At 44.5% G+C, this 23,944-nt stretch overlaps 1 protein-coding gene across 3 annotated transcripts in view; it reads left to right on the forward strand.

Annotated features, from left to right (window-relative positions):
* LOC126108851 (alpha-mannosidase 2) overlaps nt 1-23,001 on the forward strand; it is an 880,291-nt gene extending 857,290 nt beyond the window's left edge. For all 3 annotated transcript variants that reach the window (XM_049914220.1, XM_049914219.1, XM_049914218.1), the window contains one exon: nt 18,464-23,001. In XM_049914220.1, coding sequence (XP_049770177.1) covers nt 18,464-18,721 — 258 coding nt within the window. In that variant the 3' untranslated portion in view covers nt 18,722-23,001. The remainder of the gene's footprint in view (nt 1-18,463) is intronic.
* Nucleotides 23,002-23,944: the final 943 nt, after the last annotated feature.

The raw sequence follows: 23,944 nt of genomic DNA on the forward strand, positions 1-23,944 counted from the left end.
TCCTGAACCCACCGATTCCATATTCTGCTAACAGCCATTGGATCTCGACCAACGCCAGCAGCAATGTCACGATACGATAAACCGATACACTCGGAAACGTGATGGTACGCATTTCTCCTCCTTCGAGGCACCGCAACAACGTTTCACCAGGCAACGCCGGTCAACTGCTGTTTGTGTATGAGAAATCGGTTGTAAACTTTCCTCATGTCAGCACGTTGTAGGTGTTGCCACCGGCGCCAACGTTGTGTGAATGCTCTGAAAAGCTAATGATTTGCATATCACAGCATCTTCTTCCTGTTGGTTAAATTTCGCGTCTGTACAACGTCATCTTCGTGGTGTAGTTTGCTAGCACCACCTCTGGCAAGTTCCTTAAATTTTCTCATAACTACACTACTGGCCATTAAAATTGCTATTAAAATTATTGCCATTAAAATTATTGCCATTAAAATTATTCGTTACTTGCTATGCAAGTAACGAATAATTTTTACAGCCACTGTATCAAATTTTCCTTTGCTGATCGTAGTAGGCTACTATGAGTATTATTATAGCTGTAAAGAAATGCATTTAACGAATGACAAACTGCCTATTGGCTTCTGTCTCGGGTTCTTCGGCCGACGTTCATCTAATGATTTTTCTGACGTTTCGCCAGCACGAGTGGCTGGCATTGTCAAAGCTTCACCCTCCATTGCCGGTGGTGAACTGGAGGCGAGCTCGCGGGCGCAGACTGTATGTACCTGGCGCGCCAACGTCCGAGGGCTTCTCCGCGGTCATTCCCGGTGCGGTTCCCCTCTTGCTACCTGCGACGGTCGTTCGCTGTAGTACGGGAAGCCAGGATCCGTTTACCTTAAGGCTTTCCTCTTTCTTGTTCAAACTGTTAGCGTGTTTTTGGATTTCTACAGCTTCTCTGAACAAGCGCGTGTGATAGTGCTTCTCTACAGCCAGAACTTCCGTGTCGGCGAATTTTGTTACGTGGTCGGTCTCATTCAGTGCGTGCTCTGCCACGGCCGATTTCTCCACCTGCCCCAACCTGCAATGTCGCTTATGCTCTTTGATCCTGGTGTTGATGGATCGTCCAGTCATTCCGACATAAACTTTTCCGCATGTACAAGGTATACGGTATATGTCACGTCCACCAGAGCTGGAAAACGCTGAGAGAATAACGTGCGCTTCACGGAACGTCAGTGAGGGCTGTGAAAAATAGTCGAGCATCGTCGGCCGTGGTGGCCGAGCGGTTCTAGGCGCTACAGTCTGGAACCGCGCGACCGCTACGGTCGCAGGTTCGAATCCTGCCTCTGGCATGGATGTGTGTGATGCCCTTAGGTTAGCTAGGTTTAATTAGTTCTAAGTTCTAGGGGAGTGACGACAGAAGTTAAGTCCCATAGTGCTCAGAGCCATCTGAACCATTTGAGTAGAGCATCAAGGTGGTGTAGGTGCAACTCACAATCAACTATGAACCACGAACCCACGCGAATTGTAAATGGTTGCGAAAACACACTTGACCTCTTAGCCACAAACAATCCAGAGCTGATAGAGAGCATCATGACTGATACAGGGATTAGTGATCACAAGGTCGTTGTAGCTAGGCTCAATACCGTTTCTTCCAAATCCACCAGAAACAAACGCAAAATAATTTTATTTAAAAAAGCGGATAAAGTGTCACTAAGAGACAATCTCGATTCCTTCCGAACTGACTATGCAAATGTAGACGACATGTGGCTCAAATTCAAAGATATAGTAGCAACAGCAATTGAGAGATTCATACCTCATAAATTGGTAAGAGATGGAACTGATCCCCCTTGGTACACAAAACAGGTCCGACGCTGTTGCAGAGGCAACGGAAAAAGCATGCGAAGTTCAGAAGAACGTGAAATCCCGAAGATTGGCTAAAATTTACAGACGCGCGAAATTTGGCACGGACTTCAATGCGAGATGCCTTTAATAGGTTCCGCAACGAAACATTGTCTCGAAATTTGGTAGAAAATCCGAAGAAATTCTGGTCGTATGTAAAGTACACAAGCGGCAAGACGCAGTCAATACCTTCGCTGCGCAGGGCCGATGGTACTGTTACTGACGACTGTGCCGCTAAAGCGGAGTTATTGAACGCAGTTTCCCGAAATTCCTTCACCAGGGAAGACGAATGGAATATTCCAGAATTTGAAACACGAACAGCTGCTAGCATGAGTTTCTTAGAAGTAGATACCTTAAGGAGTTGCGAAGCAACTCAAATCGCTTGATACGGGCAAGTCTTAAGGTCCAGATTGTATACCGATTAGGTTCCTTTCAGATTACGCTGATACAATAGCTCCCTACTTAGCACTCATATACAACCGCTTTCTCACCGATAGATCTGTACCTACAGACTAGAAAATTGCGCAGGTCGCACCAGTGTTTAAGAAAGGATAGTAGGAGTAATCCATCGAACTGCAGACCTATACCATTGACGTCGGTTTGCAGTAGGGTTTTGGAGCATATACTGTATTCAAACATTATGAATCACCTCGAAGGCAACGATCTATTGATACGATTTCAGCATGGTTTCAGAAAACATCGTTCTTGTGCAACGCAGCTAGCTCTTTATTCGCACGAAGTAATGGCCGCTATCGACAGGGGATCTCAAGTTGATTCCGTATTTCTAGATTTCCGGAAAGCTTTTGACACCGTTCCTCACAAGCGACTTCTAATCAAGCTACGGGCCTATGGGCTATCGTCTCAGTTGTGCGACTGGAGTCGTGATTTCCTGTCAGGAAGGCCGCAGTTCGTAGTAATAGACGGCAAATCCTCGAGTAAAACTGAAGTGATATCAGGTGTTCCCCAGGGAAGCGTCCTGGGACCTCTGCTGTTCCTGATCTATATAAATGACCTGGGTGACAATCTGAGCAGTTCTCTTAGGTTGTTCGCAGATGATGCTGTAATTTACGGTCTAGTAAGGTCATCCGAAGACCAGTATGAGTTGCAAAGCGATGTAGAAAAGATTGCTGTATGGTGTGGCAGGTGGCAGTTGACGCTAAATAACGAGAAGTGTGAGGTGATCCACACGAGTTCCAAAAGAAATCCGTTGGAATTCGATTACTCGATAAATAGTACAATTCTCAAGGCTGTCAATTCAACTAAGTACCTTGGTGTTAAAATTACGAACAACTTCAGTTGGAAAGACCACATACACTCCTGGAAATTGAAATAAGAACACCGTGAATTCATTGTCCCAGGAAGGAGAAACTTTATTGACATATTCCTGGGGTCAGATACATCACATGATCACACTGACAGAACCACAGGCACATAGACACAGGCAACAGAGCATGCACAATGTCGGCACTAGTACAGTGTATATCCACCTTTTCGCAGCAATGCAGGCTCCTATTCTCCCATCGAGACGATCGTAGAGATGCTGGATGTAGTCCTGTGGCACGGCTTGTCATGCCATTTCCACCTGGCGCCTCAGTTGGACCAGCGTTCGTGCTGGACGTGCAGACCGCGTGAGACGACGCTTCATCCAGTCCCAAACATGCTCAGTGGGGGACAGATCCGGAGATCTTGCTGGCCAGGGTAGTTGACTTACACCTTCTAGAGCACGTTGGGTGGCACGGGATACATGCGGACGTGCATTGTCCTGTTGGAACAGCAAGTTCCCTTGCCGGTCTAGGAATGGTAGAACGATGGGTTCGATGACGGTTTGGATGTACCGTGCGCTATTCAGTGTCCCCTCGACGATCACCAGTGGTGTACGGCCAGTGTAGGAGATCGCTCCCCACACCATGATGCCGGGTGTTGGCCCTGTGTGCCTCGGTCGTATGCAGTCCTGATTGTGGCGCTCACCTGCACGGCGCCAAACACGCATACGACCATCATTGGCACCAAGGCAGAAGCGACTCTCATCGCTGAAGACGACACGTCTCCATTCGTCCCTCCATTCACGCCTGTCGCGACACCACTGGAGGCGGGCTGCACGATGTTGGGGCGTGAGCGGAAGACGGCCTAACGGTGTGCGGGACCATAGCCCAGCTTCATGGAGACGGTTGCGAATGGTCCTCGCCGATACCCCAGGAGCAACAGTGTCCCTAATTTGCTGGGAAGTGGCGGTGCAGTCCCCTACGGCACTGCGTAGGATCCTACGGTCTTCGCGGTCGCTGCGGTCCGGTCCCAGGTCGACGGGCACGTGCACCTTCCGCCGACCACTGGCGACAACATCGATGTACTGTGGAGACCTCACGCCCCACGTGTTGAGCAATTCGGCGGTACGTCCACCCGGCCTCCCGCATGCCCACTATACGCCCTCGCTCAAAGTCCGTCAACTGCACATACGGTTCACGTCCACGCTGTCGCGGCATGCTACCAGTGTTAAAGACTGCGATGGAGCTCCGTATGCCACGGCAAACTGGCTGACACTGACGGCGGCGGTGCACAAATGCTGCGCAGCTAGCGCCATTCGACGGCCAACACCGCGGTTCCTGGTGTGTCCGCTGTGCCGTGCTGTGATCATTGCTTGTACAGCCCTCTCGCGGTGTCCGGAGCAAGTATGGTGGGTCTGACACACCGGTGTCAATGTGTTCTTTTTTCCATTTCCAGGAGTGTAGATAATATTGTGGGAAAGGCGAGCCAAAGGTTGCGTTTCATTGGCAGGACACTTAGAAGACGCAACAAGTCCACTAAAGAGACAGCTTACACTACACTCGTTCGTCCTCTGTTGTAATATTGCTGCGCGGTGTGGGATCCTTACCAGGTGGGATTGACGGAGGACATCGAAAGGGTGCAAAAAAGGGCAGCTCGTTTTGTATTATCACGTAATAGGGGAGAGAGTGTGGCAGATATGATACGCGAGTTGGGATGGAAGTCATTAAAGCAAAGACGTTTTTCGTCGCGGCGAGATCTGTTTACGAAATTTCAGTCACCAACTTTCTCTTCCGAATGCGAAAATATTTTGTTGAGCCCAACCTATATAGTTAGGAATGATCATCAAATTAAAATAAGAGAAATCAGATCTCGAACAGAAAGGTTTAGGTGTTCGTTTGTCCCGCGCACTGTTCGGGAGTGGAATGGTAGAGAGATAGTATGATTGTGGTTCGATGAACCCTCTGCCAAGCACTTAAATGTGTATTGCGGAGTAATCATGTAGATGTAGATGTAGAACTCCACGAGACCGACGATTGTTCACACTGTGGGTCGCCAGAACAGCTAGAAGAACACCATCTTTTTTCGTTTTGGGAGGGGGGAAGATGGTAGAGATTATGTTGAACTTGTAAGTGGATGTAGGCAGTAAGTACTTTACTGGTCATTTTTTTGCCAGTCCTGTTTAGTGTGCATTTGCCCGTTTCTGAGACAATTTTATCCGTTAGGGGACGAGTGTTTGTCGATGTGTATACTCTTTCGTTCGCTGTGGTATGCCGCAGTCTTGCGGCTGCCGTTAAGCTTCAGCGGTCGAACGCAGCTAATCTGTTGTGCTGGTGTTCCGAAGCCCACCAAACGCATGCTGCGCACTCGAGGATTGGCCAAACGAACGTTTTGTAGGTGAAAATAACTGGTTCCGTTCTGGCGACACCGAAACACGATCGTAGCGTCTTAATGAGGCTCGTTCTGTTTCTCGCTTTGTTAACGATTGCGTCCGGAGGTCGTAGATGATAGACACGGCGCATGACGTCATTATATTGAAACCAACATCTGCAGCTGCTTCTTGATCGACATTCATTAGCAGGAGGCTTCTGGAGTAATGCTCAAATTACCTTTATGTTTATTGTATTACTTTCAGTAAAGGTTTCTTTATTATAATGGTGAAATCCTGTACAGGATTTGATTTCACCGAAAGATGCGGTGACGGACAAAAAATCGTAGCACCAAGAAGGATTTGTGCGACATAAACGAAAGTTGGCAGGCGTGTTTCTGCATTTGAAAGATAATACACTGCGTGATCAAATGTATCCGGACACCCCCAAAAACATGCTTTTCATATTAGTTAGAGAGCGTGTATAGGGAGAGAGTGACCAACCGGACGATACGGCGGCCATTTTTCTGCCAAACTGCTGGCGGGACTTTTCAATGGCCAGTAGTGGAATACACACTCACCGAATCACAAGCACAACACAATATGGAGAAATCATTCGTTAAATGCCTTTCTTTACAGCTATAATGTACTCATAGTAGCCTACTACGAACAACACAGGAAAATCTGATACAGTGGCTGTAAAAATTATTCGTTACTTGCATTTATCTCCTTTAAAGTTCGGTTACTAGACATATTGCAATGAAAGTAACGTAAATAAAAAAGTATAGTGCATAGCATTTGTTTTGTATCGGAAGTGCATAAGATTAAACGTACCTGTATTACGTCAGATGAATGAAAGTCGCCGTGCGGTTCTAGGCGCTTCAGTCTGGAGCCGCGTGACCGCTACGGTCGCAGGTTCGAATCCTGCCTCGGACATGGATGTGTGTGATGTCCTTAGGTTAGTTAGGTTTAAGTAGTTCTAAGTTCTAGGGGACTGATGACCACAGAAGTTAAGTCCCATAGTGCTCAGAGCCATTTGAACCATGAATGAAAGTCGTAAACAGTTGTTTACTCGTGACATGCAAAAAGTGTGAGACGTATTAGTACTTCTTGCCACGTCTTCAAACTTTTTGCATGTCTCAACTAAGCAACTGCTTACGACTTTCTTTCGTATATATATATATATATATATATATATATATATATATATATATACTGAATACCTCTCGTAGATAACGAAAAAGATTACAAAAATCATGTAATGTTAAATGTAGGCTACTGTAATAACGACCAAATATAACAAGAAAACTACCGTATCCCTTCTACCCCACAGTAAGTAGGCCTATTAAAGACTGTCTTCAAGAGTACCTTCAGTTACTTACTACGAATGCCCGCATCTCGTGGTCGTGCGGTAGCGTTCTCGCTTCCCACGCCCGGGTTCCCGGGTTCGATTCCCGGCGGGGTCAGGGATTTTCTCTGCCTCGTGATGGCTGGGTGTTGTGTGCTGTCCTTAGGTTAGTTAGGTTTAAGTAGTTCTAAGTTCTAGGGGACTGATGACCATAGATGTTAAGTCCCATAGTGCTCAGAGCCCACTTACTACGAATAATGTTTCAGCAACCACGACAACTGCGGAAAACGTGCTTACAACTTGTCTGTGTCAACAGTCAGGCAATAATACTGAAACCAAAGTAATGAATGCCTAACATGCGAAATCCACCTTCGCCTCTATTGGAACAACCAAATGCAGCACAACCTGGCATCGTTTACGAACGTCTGCAGAACGAATTACAGATGTCGAAAACAATACTGTACAATTACTAACGTGTTTACTTCAAACATGTAGGCCTACCGACTTCATCACAAAACGCTTCATTATTTCTGTGGTGTCACCGCCAGACACCACACTTGCTAGGTGGTAGCCTTTAAATCGGCCGCGGTCCGTTAGTATACGTCGGACCCGCGTGTCGCCACTATCAGTGATTGCAGACCGAGCGCCGCCACACGGCAGGTATAGAGAGACTTCCTAGCACTCGCCCCAGTTGTACAGCCGACTTTGCTAGCGATGGTTCACTGACAAATTACGCTCTCATTTGCCGAGACGATAGTTAGCATAGCCTTCAGCTACGTCATTTGCTACGACCTAGCAAGGCGCCATTACCAGTTACTATTGATGCTGTAAAACATGTACCGTCAAGAGCGATGCTCACCAATTATGGATTAAAGTTAAGTATTCCAGCAGCTACGTACTTTTTTTACTAGTCTCAATTCCTTTAACTGTTCCAGACCTCACGCCAGCCTGCGTGAGCTAAAACGCGTGCCTTACGGCTTCCGGTCATAGTGGGTTGGCTGTCTTGCCAATCCACAACAATTTCAACTCGTATTTAAGATCGCAGACGCAAATTACGTACTAAAAACAATGTACAACTAAATCGAATATGCATGCGCAACGCATAACAAGTCTCTCAATAATTCAAATACCTTTTAATCGTTTCCAAAAGTCCTCTGTACTTCAATTCAACTCAAAACCGCGGCGAACATAGGAAGCGCGAGAGACCTTTCGCAGAAAAATGGCGCCAAAGCTAATCAACCAATCACGGGCAGCTTCACCTAAGGCCACTCTCTCTGTATACAGGCTCTCTAATATTAGGTGCACTGTGCTGCCACCTACTGCCCGGTAGTCCATATCAGCGACCTCAGTAGTCATTAGACATCGTGAGAGAGCAGAATGGGGCGTTCCGCGGAACTCAAGGACTTCGAACGTGGTCACGTGGTTGTGTGTCACTTCTGTCATAGGTCTGTACGCGACATTTCCACACTCCTAAACATCCCTACGTCCACTGTTCCCGATGTGATAGTGAAGTGGAAACGTGAAGGGACACGTACAGCACAAAAGCGTACAGGCCGACTTCGTCTGTTGACTGACAGAGACCGCCGACAGTTGTGTGATAGGAAGTAGCAACTGACCCTTAACATAGACAAATGTAATGTATTGAGAATACATAGAAAGATCCTTTATTGTATGATTATATGATAGCGGAACAAACACTGGTAGCAGTTACTTCTGTAAAATATCTGGGAGTATGCGTACGGAACGATTTGAAGTGGAATGATCGTATAAAATTGATTGTTGGTAAGGCGGGTGCCCGGTTGAGATTCATTCGGAGAGTCCTTAGAAAATGTAGTCCATCAACAAAGGAGGTGGCTTACAAAACACTCGTTCGACCTATACTTGAGTATTGCTCATCAGTGTGGGATCCGACCAGGTCGGGTTGACAGAGGTAGAGAAGATCCAAAGAAGAACGGCGCGTTTCGTCACAGGATTATTTGGTAAGCGTGATACCGTTACGGAGATGTTTAGCAAACTCGAGTGGCAGACTCTGCAAGAGAGGCGCTCTGCATCGCGGTGTAGTTTGCTGTCCAGGTTTCGAGAGGTTGCGTTTCTGGATGAGGTATCGAATATATTGCTTCCCCCTACTTATACCTCCCGAGGAGATCACGAATGTAAAATTAGAGAGATTCGAGCGCGCACGGAGGCTTTCCGGCAGTCGTTCTTCCCGCGAACCATACGCGGCTGGAACTGGAAAGGGAGGCAATGTCAGTGGAACGTAAAGTGCCCTCCGCCACACACCGTTGGGTGGCTTGCTGAGTATAAATCTAGATGTAGATGTTGTTTCGTAAAAATACGTTATTCCTGATACATAAAACATGATGAATGACGAAGATGTTTAGACGGCAGAATGTTAATATGTAACTACTATAACAGTTTTTCCGGTAATCAACGGTTTTCACATCTTGATATTCTTTCGATATCTGTACTGGATTAAGCAAAACTTGTTGTCAAAAATTGCGAAAAGTTCTTGATCGGTTTACTTACGGACAAACGCCATATATTTATAAACAACAATGTACAGGTTTTCCGGTAAAACCGACTACAAGGAAGAAAATGGTGTGCCGTGATCTGCTGTGAAAATATGCGGCTTTGTTTTCTTTCTCATAGTTTTAACTACAATAGTAGGGTATTTAAACAATTACAGAATTTGTGTCTCCCATGTGCATTCCTTCTCATTGTAAACAAAAACAGTACAGGCAGCAATGTACTGTCTTGTTTCGTCCTAGCAGCGAATTTATTTGTAGATTATAACAAGAATAATGTTACGAAGTAGGAATGGAAAATCCGACCGATTAAAACCTATATCGGTATTTTAGTTCTGAATAACCGGTATTTTTCAGGATTTGCTTGGTCTCCATCATAACAGGTGTTTTTCATTTTTTACTAATAATCGAGTAAAAAAGTCGAAGTATCAATTAGTCATAGCAGTAATGCTACAGTTTTTCGTTTTCGAATAAACCTCTTTTAATAAGGAGTAATTTATATCCGTAAAATTTGCAACGGTTTGAAACATTGCGTTATTATAGAAAATGAGGAAAGCGATCAGGGCTGTTTCAACAACAGTGCCGACAGAAACGAACGACAGACCAACGGCTTAATAACTGGTACAGCATAGCTGATACAATAATGTCGCTGTTACAGTGTAACGTGGCTTACGGTTAGCTGGACTACCGTTGCACTGGAGAATGGCACCTACCCTAGCCTGGAAATAGTTTTATGAAGTGGCCTAATATGAGAAGCATGTTTTTGGGGGTGTCCGGATACTTTTGGTCACGTAGTGCATTATCTTTCAAATGCAGAAACACGCCTGCCGACTTTCGTTTATATCGCACAAATCCTACTTGGTGTTATGATTCTTTGTCCGTCACCGCATCTTTCGGTGAAACCAAATCCTGTACAGGATTTCAGCGTTGTAATAAAGAAACCTTTACTGAAAGTAATACAGTCAAGATACAGCGTTCGACCGCCGAAGCTTAAAGGTCGGGACACACACGTCAGGGCCGAGCGTCGGACGAGTGACGGCCGTGCTCCGGTCCGTTCCTGCAGGGGCCACACATGACCGGGGTACGTCCGTGGCTTTGTTGTTCCTTGTAGTGACTCGGACGCGGCGATCTGTGTTTCTGTTTGTGAAAGCCGTGAAACATGTTCACTAATTTTTGTAATAGTGAATTAGGACTTATAGCACTTGCTTCAGATGAAGAGAAAAAAGAACGAAGGCAAATAAGAAGAAGAAAATTATGGATCCACAGTGCCTGGAAAACAAGACCAGTACAGGGAGAGTTTCGAACATTATTTTCTCATCTCATAGATGATGAGATTAAGTTTTATGAATATTTTAGGGTGACGCAGTACACCTTCTGTGAACTTTTAACGAAACTAGAACCAAGACTAAGAAAAAACGACACTTTCTGGAGAGTACGAGTTTCACCCAAAGTACGACTGGCTGTTTTTTTAAGGTAGATTAAAGAAAAGTACACAGAACACAAATAAATAAGAAGTTTTAAGGACAGCAATTTTATTTTATTACTTTAGTAATTGAAAGATAAATACATAAGTTAGTAAATAACAAAATTAAATTTCTACTACCGTAAGAAAAACGAATATTCAGTGAGTTAGTTTCTAAAGTTGATGAGATTGCAGGGGAAATTGGAGGATGATGGCTTTGGTTATTTATATACGAATTGTGTGAATCCCTTTGCAGATCCAAAAGCTGCTGTGTAGGTTCTGTTGACTCGTTTTCCACAGGTGAAGGATATGGTGTTGAAAAAGATTTTGCTGAGGAATTAGAGGATGATGGAGTGAACTGATGGACTGAAACGTCATTCATGAGTTGCTTCAGTTCAGAGTCTTGTACAATTGAAAAAATCCTACTTTGATTCGGGCAAGAAGAATATCCGAAAATGCATTCGGTATATTGCAACAGAAATTTCGAATATTTAGAAGAATCCTTTAGGGAGACCCTAATAACCTTACAATGATTGTGACGGCTGCGTGTGTACTGTACAACGTTATTGGAAAAATGGAAGGTTATAGGGTGCCCGAACATAGGATGGATCAAAAGGAAACTGCTGAGGGATCCGGAAGATCATGAAATCTTCGAAACCTACCTCGAATTCTTGGGAAATCAACAGATGCTGCATTTACTGTACGAGAACAACTCAAAAAATTCCTGAATTCTCCACAAAGGACTGTTAAATGGCAAGAACATGTCGCCTTGGCGATATAACGACATAAACTAAACATCTGTTTGTAAAATAAAAAGTAAATAAATATCTTTCGGGCCGGCCGGTGTGGCCGAGCTGTTGTAGGCGCTCCAGTCTGGAACCGCGCGACCGTACGGTCGCAGGTTCGAATCCTGCCTCGGGCATGGATGTGTGTAATGTCCTTAGGTTAGTTAGGTTTAAGTAGTTCTATGTTGTAGGGGACTGATGACCTCAGATGTTAAGTCCTATAGTGCTCAGAGCCAAATACCTTTTTGGTATTAAAAGTTGTATAGTTTTTGTAGATCTGTTGCAATTGTCTTCCAAACTCTGTCTTTGTATTCGAAATTCCTGTGGTTTTCACTTCCCTGATCGTAAAGAACAGGAAACTTACGAACTTCGTCTATTAGTCGTTCCACATTCATGTTTTGTACACAGAACAGTCTTGCGCAGTTGCACAGCTCACAAGACAACTCTACAGTCAGGCCGTGTCCGTCACGTGAAAAATCAAACACGGCGAATCCCGCCCGGCCCGGCCCCGGTCCGTTGACGTTCCCCGTGCACGGCCCGGTCAAGTGGGGCCCGCTACATTTGTTTTAATGGTGTATTTCGTTGTCCGGGTAACGGCCGATATTCGGACGTGTCTCGGTACGGACACGGTCCGGACATGTGTGTCCCGACCTTAAGGGCAGCCGCAAAACTGCAGCATACCACAGCGACTGAAAGAGTATATTCGTCGACAAACACTCGTCCCCTAACGGATAAAATTATCTCAGAAAGGGACAAATGCGCACTCAACAGGACTAGCAAAAACTGACCAGTGAAGTACTTACTGCCTACATCCACTTACGAGTTCAACATTATCTCTACCATCTTCCCCCTCCCAAAATGTATCACGGTCCAAATATCCTTCAACTTTCCCCACAGAAAGAAATCCAGGGACGTCAGATCCGGTGAACGTGTGGGCCACCGTATGGTGCTTCGACGACCAATCCACCTGTCATAAAGTATGCTATTCAATATCGCTTCAACCGCACGCGAGCTATGTGCCGGACATCCATCATGTTGGAGGTACATCGCCATTCTGTCATGCATTGAAACATCTTGTAGTAACATGGGTGGAACATTACGTAGGAAATCAGCATACATTGCACCATTTAGATTGCCATCGATAAAATGGGGACCAATTATCCTTCCTCCCGTAATGCCGCACCATACATTAACCCGCCAAGGTCTCTGATGTTCCACTTGTCGCAGCCATCGTGGATTTTCCGTTGCCCGATAGTGCATATTATACCGGTTTACGTTACCGCTGTTGGTGAATGACACTTCGTCGCTAAATAGAACGCGTGCAAAAAACCTGTCATCGTCCCGTAATTTCTCTTGAGCCCAGTGGCAGAACTGTACACGACGTTCAAAGTCGTCGCCATGCAATTCCTGGTGCATAGAAATATCGTACGGGTGCAATCAATATTGATGTAGCATTCTCAACACCGACGTTTTTGAGATTCCCGATTCTCGCGCAATTTGTCTGGTACTGATGTAGGGATTAGCCGCGACAGCAGCTAAAACACCTACTTGGGCGTCATCATTTGTTGCACGTCGTGGTTGACGTTTCACATGTGGCTGAACACTTCCTGTTTCCTTAAGTAACGTAACTATCCGGCGAACGGTCCGGACACTTGAATGTTGTCGTCCAGGATACCGAGCAGCATACATAGCACACGCCCGTTGGACATTTTGATCACAACAGCCATACATCAACACGATATCGACCTTTTCCGCAATTGCTAAGCGGTCCATTTTAACACGGGTAATGTATCACGAAGCAAATACCGTCCGCACTGGCGAAATGTTACGTGATAACACGTACTTCCACGTCTGTGACTATTACAGCGCCGTCTATCACAAAGCGAAAAAAATGGTCCAACTAAAACATTCATATTTCTCTACGTACTACACGAATATGTAATAAAAAATGGGCGTTCCTATTAAAAAAAAAACGCAGTTGATATCCATTTGACCTATGGCAGCGCCATCTAGCGGGCCAACCATAACACCATCTGGTTCCCCCCTTAAGCTAGACGAGTTTCGTTCTTTGTAGTTTTTTCGTTTGACGCTTATTTCGTGAGATATTTGGCCCAGTCACTATCAATGGACCCCCCTGTATAAGACAACAAGTGTCTGGCACAATTGTTAGATCGGTTACTGCTGCTACATTGGCAGGTTATCAAGATTTAAGTGAGTCATAACCTTAGGTTAAGTTAGGTTTAAGTAGTTTTAAGTATAGGGGACTGATGACCTCATAAGTTAAGTCCTATAGTGCTGGAATCTATCCTCACCCGCCGCATCCACCAGCATCTCCACCAGCACCGCCTCCTCCCCGTTCCCCAGTGTGGCTTTCGGCCGTCCTTCTCTTCCGACGATCTTCTCCTTCACCTCACTCATCTCCTTTCCGAACAGCTCAATTCCCGTCGCTCCGCCATCTTCCTCTCTCTTGACCTCGAACGCGCCTATGATCGCGTATGGCACTCCGGTCTCCTCTTCAAGCTCCAAACCTTCGCCCTTCCCATTAACTACGTTCGTCTGATCGGTTCCTTTCTCTCCCGCCGTCCTTCCTATGTCACCATCCATAACTCCGATTCCTACACCTTTTTCCCCTCCGCCGGTGTGCCCCAAGGCTCCGTCCTCTCCCCCCTTCTGTACTTGTTGTACACGGCGGACATGCCGCCGCCGCCACCCCCCGTCCACCTTCTCCAGTTTGCCGATGACACCGCCTTCCTTGCCCTTGCCCCCACCCTGCAACGCTCCCAACACCTTCTCCAATCCCATCTTGACCGGTTCACCGCTTGGTGTAACCAGTGGTTGCTCACGGTCAATCCTTCCAAAACCCAGGCGATCATTGTAGGCAAAACCACCCCTTCCTTCCGCCTCCTTGATTTCTATCTCACCGTTTATGGCCGTCCCATCGCTCTCACCCCCACCCTTAAGTACCTTGGCGTCACCCTCGACCGTCGCCTCTCCTGGACTCCCCATCTCCAGACAATCCAAGCCAAGGCACGTTCCCGACTCCGTCTCCTCAAGCTCCTTTCTGGCCGTACGTGGGGTCTGGACCCCTCCACCATCCTACACACCTATAAGTCCCTCATCCGCCCTATCCTCTGTTACGCCCATCCCGCCTGGATCTCCGCCCCCCCTTCCTTTTATACATCCCTCCAAATCCTTGAACGCCATGCTCTCCGCCTTGCCTATCGCATCCGTCTCCCCTCCCCCACGCGGATCCTGTATGATCTTATCCCCTTCCCTCACCTCCTCCTCTTCCTCGAAAGGATACGAATCCTCTACACCTCCCGTAAACTCGATCCTCCCCACCCGCTCGTCTCCCCGATCCTCTCCCACCCCCGCCCGCTGCCGCGCCTGTACTCTCATGTCCCACCCGGTCTCCATCTTTCCACCCTCCTTACCCTCTCCCAAGGTGGCTTCCGCCAGCTCCCCCTCCCTGATGATGCCCTCCTCCCCTCCATTTACCCCTCCTACCAACTTTGATCCTCCCGCCCTCCTCCCGTGCTTGCTCCTCCGGGCACCCTCCCTCCCTTCTCTCCTTTTTTCCCTCCCTCCTCCTTTTCTCTCCCCTTCTCCCCCGGGCCCCCCCTCCCCTGTCCCTCTCCCTCTTGCCCCCGTCTCCCCCGCCGTTGGCATCCTATTCTCCCCTCTCCCCCCACCTCCCCTCTGTTCCACTCTTGGCAGGTCCCCGGACTCGCACACGCTACGTGGACTTTCGCGCGCCGGAGATCGCCGCCATCAGTGTCTTGTATGTGCCGTCGTGTTTCGTGTTCAGTGTTTCCCGTCACGCTCCGTTGTTCACCAGTGCCGTCGTCTTCTTCAGTGTCTGTGCGTCGTCTCAACAGTTTGCAGTGTGGTTTATCGTCAAGTGTGAACGGCTCCGTGTTTGTCTCTCTGTGTCTCCTATTTTATCGCCCACCATTTTGTGACTTTTCTGTTTTTCTCCTGTTTTTTGTGCTTCTGTCTCATTTGGCTGAAGAGCAGCGTAGTGTGCTGCTGCCAGCCTGCTTATTGTATAGGCATTAAAATGACAATAAAGTAAAAAAAAAAAAACCTATAGTGCTCAGAGCCATTTGAACAAGTTTGAACATTTATGGTGAATGTATTGTGAAACTGTATGTACGCTGTACAACTTCCGTAACAATGAGATTTGTTTTTTCCGGTTTATCATGAATTCACGTGCGCTATGGTATTAATAAAAGCGGAATATCTCACACATTGATACAGTTTCAGTTAACGTTATTACCATCATTTTTCCTAAATTAAATTCTCTACAACTTCTGTTGAAAACTTTGTGCAATTGTCTGGAATTTAAAAAACAAATTCGGCCAGGTAGTTAATAAATGAAAACTTTTATGAAATTACATCTTTGCTTCTCTGGATGTTCTGGAAAACTACTGCAGAGACACTGGGACATGTTTTGTTGGATTCACCAGATCAATAACAATGAAATAAATGGAAATTGTGCTTTGCTTTAACCTCGTACAGCTTTGCAATGGCTTCATATTAGTGAAGTTCCTAAATTTCAGGCAAAATCTTTTCTCCGTGACTAAACATTTGCAGACCTATGTTTATGTGAACTTTTTTCTTTAGTTTTACTTGTAGAATAACATATTAAAATATTTACATGCCTTTGCGAATCACCCAGTATATACATACATGTTTTTAGCAGTTAGTAATTTTTACACTTTACACACATCATCATTTTACATATACATATAAATACATGAACCTCTTACTAATAAGAAGATCTCAGTAATAGTCATTAAATAGTTTACATTCAAGAATTAATTATACAGTTTTACACATTTGGTGAACGATAGTTACACTATTTCATTGTTCATTTCATTCAAGAATTTATTATATAGTTTTACATATTTAGTTAATGATAGTTACATTATTTCATTGGTTATACATTCTTTTCAAATTACTTCTAAGATATTCTTCAAGTCTGTAGTATGCTTTATTTTTAAACCCTGTGTCTAATACCTCCTTAAATTTAGAGAGGGTGAGGTTTTTGACTGAGCCTAGAATAAGGCATATCAAGCATGCAGTTGTTTCTAGTGCTGTGCAAATGTAAATTCATTCTCTGTGTAAATTGTTGTATATTTTGTTGTATGTACATTAAGCAGTTATACATATAGAGACTTCGGAGGATCATTATGTTTAATAGGATGTAGTGTTCCTTACAGGTTTCTTTTGGACCGAATCCTTGTATACGTCTAATTGCTTTTTTGTCATTTGAATACACAGTTTGTGTCTGTTGAATTATGGACAATATAGTTCCTGTTGGTTCCGCAGTGCAGACAAACACTCTAAAGACCTGATAGAAGTTAGTTAGTTGCATTTACAAGGATCATTTTGCACTGAGGAGAAATGAGTCGTTTTACATTGACATTGCAAGTTAATTTGTACATATGGTTACATTCTGAACATTTCTAGCGTCTTTTTTTACTTTTATTTTTAAAAATGTTGAAAGATATACAGAGAGAGTTAGTAATTCCTATCCACCAAATTTTACACACTACAGTAATAGGAATTCTTCTACAGTATAGAAGCAGCTGTCAAGAAAAAACTTTCTCAGCATTGCCTGGCATGAGCGTGTTTACAGCCCAGCAGCTGATTTTAGCTAACTCGCGTTTCAGGTTTTGGAATATTTCCCGGATTCTTTTCCAAAGAGTTGGATCCTCAAATCAACCACCATTATCACTGCACACAACTTTTGAAGTGCTTTTGGTTTGCCATTAAAAAAGTTGTTCTTTTTGTGGTCTTCAGTCCAGAGACTGGTTTGATGCAGCTCTCCATGCTACTCTGTCATGTGCAAGCTTCTTCATCTCCCAGTACCTACTGCAACCCACATCCTTCTGAATCTGCTTAGTGTATTCATCTCTTGATCTCCCTCTACGATTTTTACCCTCCACGCTGCCCTCCAGTACTAAACTAGTGATCCCTTGATGCCTCAGAATATGTCCTACCAACCAGTCCCTTCTTCTAGTCAGGTTGTGCCACAAATTTCTCTTCTCTCCAATTCTATTCAATACCTCCTCATTAGTTGTGTGATCTACCCACCTAATCTTCAAGCATTCTTCTGTAGCACCAAATTTCGAAAGCTTCTATTCTCTTTTTGTCTAAACCATTTATCGTCCACATTTCATTTCCATACAGGCTACACTCCATACAAATACTTTCAGAAAAGACTTCCTGAGACTTAAATCTATACTCGATGTTAACAAATTCCTCTTCTTCAGTAATGCTTTCCTTGCCATTGCCAGTCTACATTTCATATCTTCTCTACTTCGACCATCATCAGTTATTTTGCTCCCCAAATAGCAAAACTCCTTTACTACTTTAAGTGTCTCATTTCCTAATGTATTTCCCTCAGCATCGCCCGACTTAATTCGACTACATTCCATTATCCTCGTTTTGCTTTTGTTGATGTTCATCTTATATCCTCCTTTGAAGACACTGTCCATTCCGTTCAGCTGCTCTTCCAGTTAAAAAATTATGTAATTCTATTTTCAAAAAGTCGTACTTGCTTCAATATCTCAATGGATAAGATTTAAAACTCTCTGTCACACACCAAAGTACATTAGCCTTAGTCTGCTATCATTTGCTGAAAGACTCGTTTAGATTCACCAATTATAGTGGGTGTTACATCTTATGTGACATACCCTGTACCACCTACAAATTGAATAATGTTTTCTTCCTACTGTGCTGTATTCACATAATAATTGAAAGTTTGTTATTTAGTATCCTTCACGGTGCTGCAGCGTTAATGGCCAACAACATAGATGGAAATGTGTAGCTTGCCTAACACCCGTGTTCCCCCCACAGGGCTACGACTGTGCCGTGACGGGATCTACGGTCCCGCGCTGCGGTCCTCTAGATGCGACATCGGACAAGGCCTTCCGGCCGGGAACCACTTTCCGCCCCGAGACCCCGGTGTCCAGGGTGTCGCGGGTTTCACTGACCGGACTCCGGGAACTGCCGGGCCCCCTCCCCGACGCCGCCGACCTGGGAGCGGGGGCGGGTGCGCCCCGCGTCCGGCCGATGGAGCTGGCCGCACTCAACGTCACCTTCGCCGTCGTCTGACGGGGGGGCCGGAGACGGCTACGGCGGTGGGCGGCGTAGTGTGTCCGGGCTGCCGACGCCCCCGCCGGACACCGCATTCGCCGGACTGCTGCGGCGACGACATCCGGGCGAGGCCCTCGTGGGTGACCTCCCATCCACTTCTACGACAGGTGTTGACGGGACGTTCGTACAGTAACGTGAGGAATACTCTCAGGCGTGATGCAAACACTCAGGTCAGATCACTGCACCAATATTCCACTGTCGGGTATTTTATTATGAGACGTGCAGCATTATACCGTCTGACCGGAAAGTCGGGCAGGGCACCCTATCCGTACTCCAGTATCTCTGGGGCTAAATGAGGGGGAAGACAAATACGAGTGCTGTGTAGCTCCGACTTATTGTAGGCACAATAACCAAAGTGTTATCTACCGTGTGGACCTACATCAGCTAGGGAGATACTGTGACCTTAGCTCTACCATTTGGAACCTACGTCACTCAGGCTAAACGAGACAGAAGCTCGACAGATGACCAGCAGCAGTGTGGTGCAGCCCAAACTACGCTAGGAACAATAGTCAGTCTCGCCTGTAGCAGATAGCTCTCAGGTGTGGTGCAAACACTCAGGTCAGGTCATATCTGTGCACCAATATTTTACGGCCAGGTATTTTACTGCATTGGACAGGATTCCTCACCCATATTCCAAGTTATCGTAGTGGCTGAAGGAGACAGAGGGAAACATCTGTGCTATGCGGTCCCAGCTCATATGGACAACAGTCCAGCTCTCCTGTACCGTGTGAACCTACTGCACCTATGCAGATTGTGCTGTGTCTTAGGAAGACAGTGACCTTCCCCACAAAATTTGGAACCATAGTTGGGCTGCACGGAATGTGCTCGTTACAATCATCTCACCGGCCAAATGAAATGGGAGCTCAACTAATCATAAAGTGGGTGCTGTGAAGTCCAACTTATGCTAGGAGTGACTTTCAGCTTGCCCCCATCTAAACATACATTAATCAGAAAGACACTCCAACCTTTGCTGTACCATTCGGGATAAGTCTTGCTGATGAAATGTCACACAGTCAAGTGCTAGAATTGTTAATCTGTGTCCCTGCATAATGTGTGCAGGTACCAGCGAAAATGCTGATACTTGTCTGATGATCACTGGTGTAAGAGGATAAATGGGCAAAATTTCACTTTCATCTGCTGTAGCTTGCTCCCAAACCAGTGTGAATATTTTTATTGCTGCCAGAGTGTAATCAGGGTAACTAAAATGGAACATTGGGTTTCTTTTGTCACGGTATAGTTCTCCACTGATTGTGGTGCCTTCACTTGATAGATTAGATTTTGCAAGCTGTATTGACTGTACTGGCCAGTGACATCAAGTCTTTTGTAAGGATCCTCTGATGTATGCAAAAGTATTAGACGGTATAACACCGGTGCAGAACAAATGTATCGACATCTACATTACTGCATGTGACTGGTCTACATGAGTGTAATTGCCATAAATGTGTTTTGTTGGGTCTATTATCCTCCTGATTATGATGAAAGTTTAGACTGAGATTCTGAACTGAGGAGTCCCTACACTTTTCTTCATGTTATGTGTGTCCTGAGGATGTGAGTGATCAGTTATTTCCAGCAGCAAAATTCTGTTGAGAGCAATAATGAGTGACCTGTATGGCATTTTAAACTCTTGCACAGTATAAGAAAACAAGTGCAAAATGGTAGCAACATTTGACTCCTCTTCCTGAACGAATTTGCTTACAGTTCTGGGGCTGTTGTTCACCCTCATGGATTCTACATTTTGGTCAGCTGGACTTTGGCACGATACTTCACAAGAAAGTAATGTATGTTGTTCCACCATTTAACACAACTTCAGTGAAGCATAGAGATTAATTCCTCACAAGAAAAATGTCCCCTAATCGATTGGGAGAAAAGAGGTGTTTGGATATTTGAAAACTGAATGGTGCTGGCCTCATTCGGCAAGGAGGGCTTGAGCACATAAAATTGAATGGCCCATAGGTGTCATGGGGAAAGGATAGCTTGGGTGCATAAAACAGGATGGTACATAACTGTAGTGAAGGAGTCGTCCGTTGTATAAAATAGGATGGGACATTGTCTTTCAAGTGGAATTGTATGTTGTTTTCTGTGTGACTGATATTTATTGGCATTTTCTGAGGGTACTTCATGCTTTCTTTGACTTACACAACACATCATTCGTCTGGCAAAGGGCGTCAAAATATAGGGCATATTCTCAGCATATTGCTGTCGTGTTAATATTAAGAAATTGTGAAACACGTTTAATGTGTTACTCAAAACATGGGAACCCGCTTCAATGTACAGTGGTTGCTGTCCATTGGCGCAATAGGGGTGTTGACATCCAGTCACATACATGGCTGCATCATCAGGTAACAAAGTGTGGATTCCATTGGCCTATGCTAAATGGTGGAACAAAGTAGTTAAGTATTACTGGTGACAGCATTGCCTTCCAGTCGAAAGGAGGACTTAATGTATGGCTCTGTCTTCAGTGGCAGTTGTATCATTGATCCCCATCCATTGTATGGCCGGCTGAGTACACTATCTCTTTCCTGTACAATTTGAGAAACAAGTCATCACCTGTATTTAAAAATTAAAATTTTTGTTGCTCACAAAAAGGTATCGAACAACAGTCATTACACGAGCTCTACATCCCTTGTTTCCTTTGGCCACTTACTGCCTAACAATTATTTCACTGACTGCCTCGGAAATTCTTCTGTGCACTCAGTCGTGCATATCCTCGGCTGCTGACACAAACTTTATTACACATATGCTTTATATGACATATTACCCACAGGTAGATTAAATTCTGTGGCACTCATTTCGCTCTAGACCCACAGAAAGCGTAAATGTTTACACACACAGATGCCTTATTAGAAGACACCCACCTCTCATTTCCTAGCAAACTCCTCGCTCTCCATTCTGACAAACACAATACTCCCAGTTTTGTGCCAGGAATTTGCAGTGCAGCCATTCAACCATTTCACTTCATGCTGAAGGGTGGAATATTATTGTAACATTGTTGTACAGTGTTCTCCTTGCCTGTAAAAGCAGTTTATGGGGAGGTCTGCCCTGTGTTGTTTTGTTCTTTTCATATCTTGCCATGCACTGTGAATCCAACTCCGTGCACACTTAAAACAGAGCTGTTATTCAAAGGAGGTTTTTGACTGCAGAGTCACAGAAAGTGGAAATGGTGTGCAGTGCCAAGAGGTAGAGGTTCTGCATTCACCTGCATTTTTTAAACTCAATATTCTTTTTTTTTTATCAGTGAAATGTGTTGACATGGAAGTTGTATACATAGCATAGTAGGACCAAATGACGATACAGTTTACGAGTCTCATGGGTCACATTCCATAAGTCTGTATTTGTATGTACAAAGAGCAATGGAAAATACCAAAAATTTAAATGAGAAGTAGACTTGTGAGATGCTCTCTAATGGTAACGGACGTGTTTTTTTAACAGTACATTCCTTCTTCACCCCCCCCCCCCCTTATTTCTTCCTTCCTTCCTTATTTCTATTAGCTGTACTGGGTCAAATTTAATGATGGGCACAGATAGTGAGTCAGTGCAGTTAGGCATATTGAACCAATGTGGATGACACACTTTATAATGTAAATGAGAGAACGACACTTATATGACGTGCTATGCGCTGCTTCTACTTTTCCTTGTCTTCTGGTTTGCCATTTTTGTTGTTTTTTTTTTTTTTACCAGAAACAAACAAATGTGAAAGTAAACAAACATTTTTTCAGTGGAAATTCGAAGAACAGCAACTAAAAAGTGCAGAAATAAAAGTGTTAAATTGTAGGTAAAATGTGAATGAGAAGAAAATAATGTAGAACGTACTTGCCATCAAAGAGCTTCTGTCGTGTACGAGTCCTGAACCACAGTGCATTTGGTGTGGGAATTGACCTGATGTGGAATTACAAGACTTGCGTGGGAGTGCATTTCCTGATTGATTTTTTTTTTTTAAATATCACGTGTGGTGCCCTAAAAGTGAACAGTTTGAAATGTGTACGTGCGTGTTTATGTATGTGGTGGGATCACTGTCTGGGTGTATATAGAATGGAAGTCTTGTTAAAAGTCAATATTTTTTACAATGATATTACTACAACTATTGGTGCAGAGAGAGATAGAAGAAAGGAATGGAGGACTGAGTGAGTGAATGAAGTAGAGAAAGGCAAATAAAACTGATGTTACTGTGAAATTATGTAAATAAAAATGTGATTCTATTAATATGGAATAAAAGTGTTATTAAAGGTGCTACAAGAATATACCAGCTTTGTATGGTGTTGTAGATGGTTGTTTGGTTGAATGGTGTCCCCATATACTTCTTTTCCCTGCAGGCTACTAGATGCCATCTAGCCCTGGAAGAATCGAGTATCGCAACTCACCAGTGTCGTGCAAGGTAAATTAATTGTAACCCTTCTCTTGTACCACTGTCTGAGGCAGTCACGGCTACTGTGTGCAAATATAATATATTACTGTTTGGAGTTGGATAAAAAGTGTGTAGAAGGATGAAAATTGTGCTGGAAGGTAAGCAATTACTAGCTGTTAGCACACCATTTTAATGAAATGCAGCGCAAAAGATATTAAGACATTATGAGAAGGTGTAGGAAGCATAGGACAACATTAAACACTGAGAGCTAAAATTAGATATTTCATTATTCTGTTAGTAAAATTTTCTCAAGCTCCAGCTATATCAGGGGTTAAATAACTATGAGCTTTCAGCTGAATGTCCCTTGTGCATTGTCAAGTTGTTACAACTTGACAAGACTGTAAGCTCGAAAAAATTGTATTAGTTTATATCGCCATGAGACTACCAGGTGTACTGATATGAAATGAGCGTTTTTTTGTGAAAATGAAACAATAATTTTGAATTGAAAAGTAAAAACATTTTATTCAAAGTACTGACCATTGCTTTCTATACATTTTGACCACCTTTCTGGCAATTTGTGGACACCCCGCCAATAGAAATATTTGTCTTTTGAAGCAAACCAATCAAACACCCAATTTTTGGCTTCTTCATAGGAATCGAAGTGTTCCTCAGCCAATGTGTGTCCCATTGATGAAAAAAAAATGATAGTTGGAAGGGGCAAAGTCTGGTGAGTACAGTGGGTGGGGTAGCAGCTCCCAGCCAAGTGTTTTGATTGTATCCTGAACCAGTTCTGCATTGTGTGCAGGTGCATTGTCGTGCAAAAAAATTACTTTGCCACG

This window comes from Schistocerca cancellata, chromosome 11, assembly GCF_023864275.1.
Source record: "Schistocerca cancellata isolate TAMUIC-IGC-003103 chromosome 11, iqSchCanc2.1, whole genome shotgun sequence".
In the NCBI taxonomy this organism is placed as follows: domain Eukaryota; kingdom Metazoa; phylum Arthropoda; class Insecta; order Orthoptera; family Acrididae; genus Schistocerca; species Schistocerca cancellata.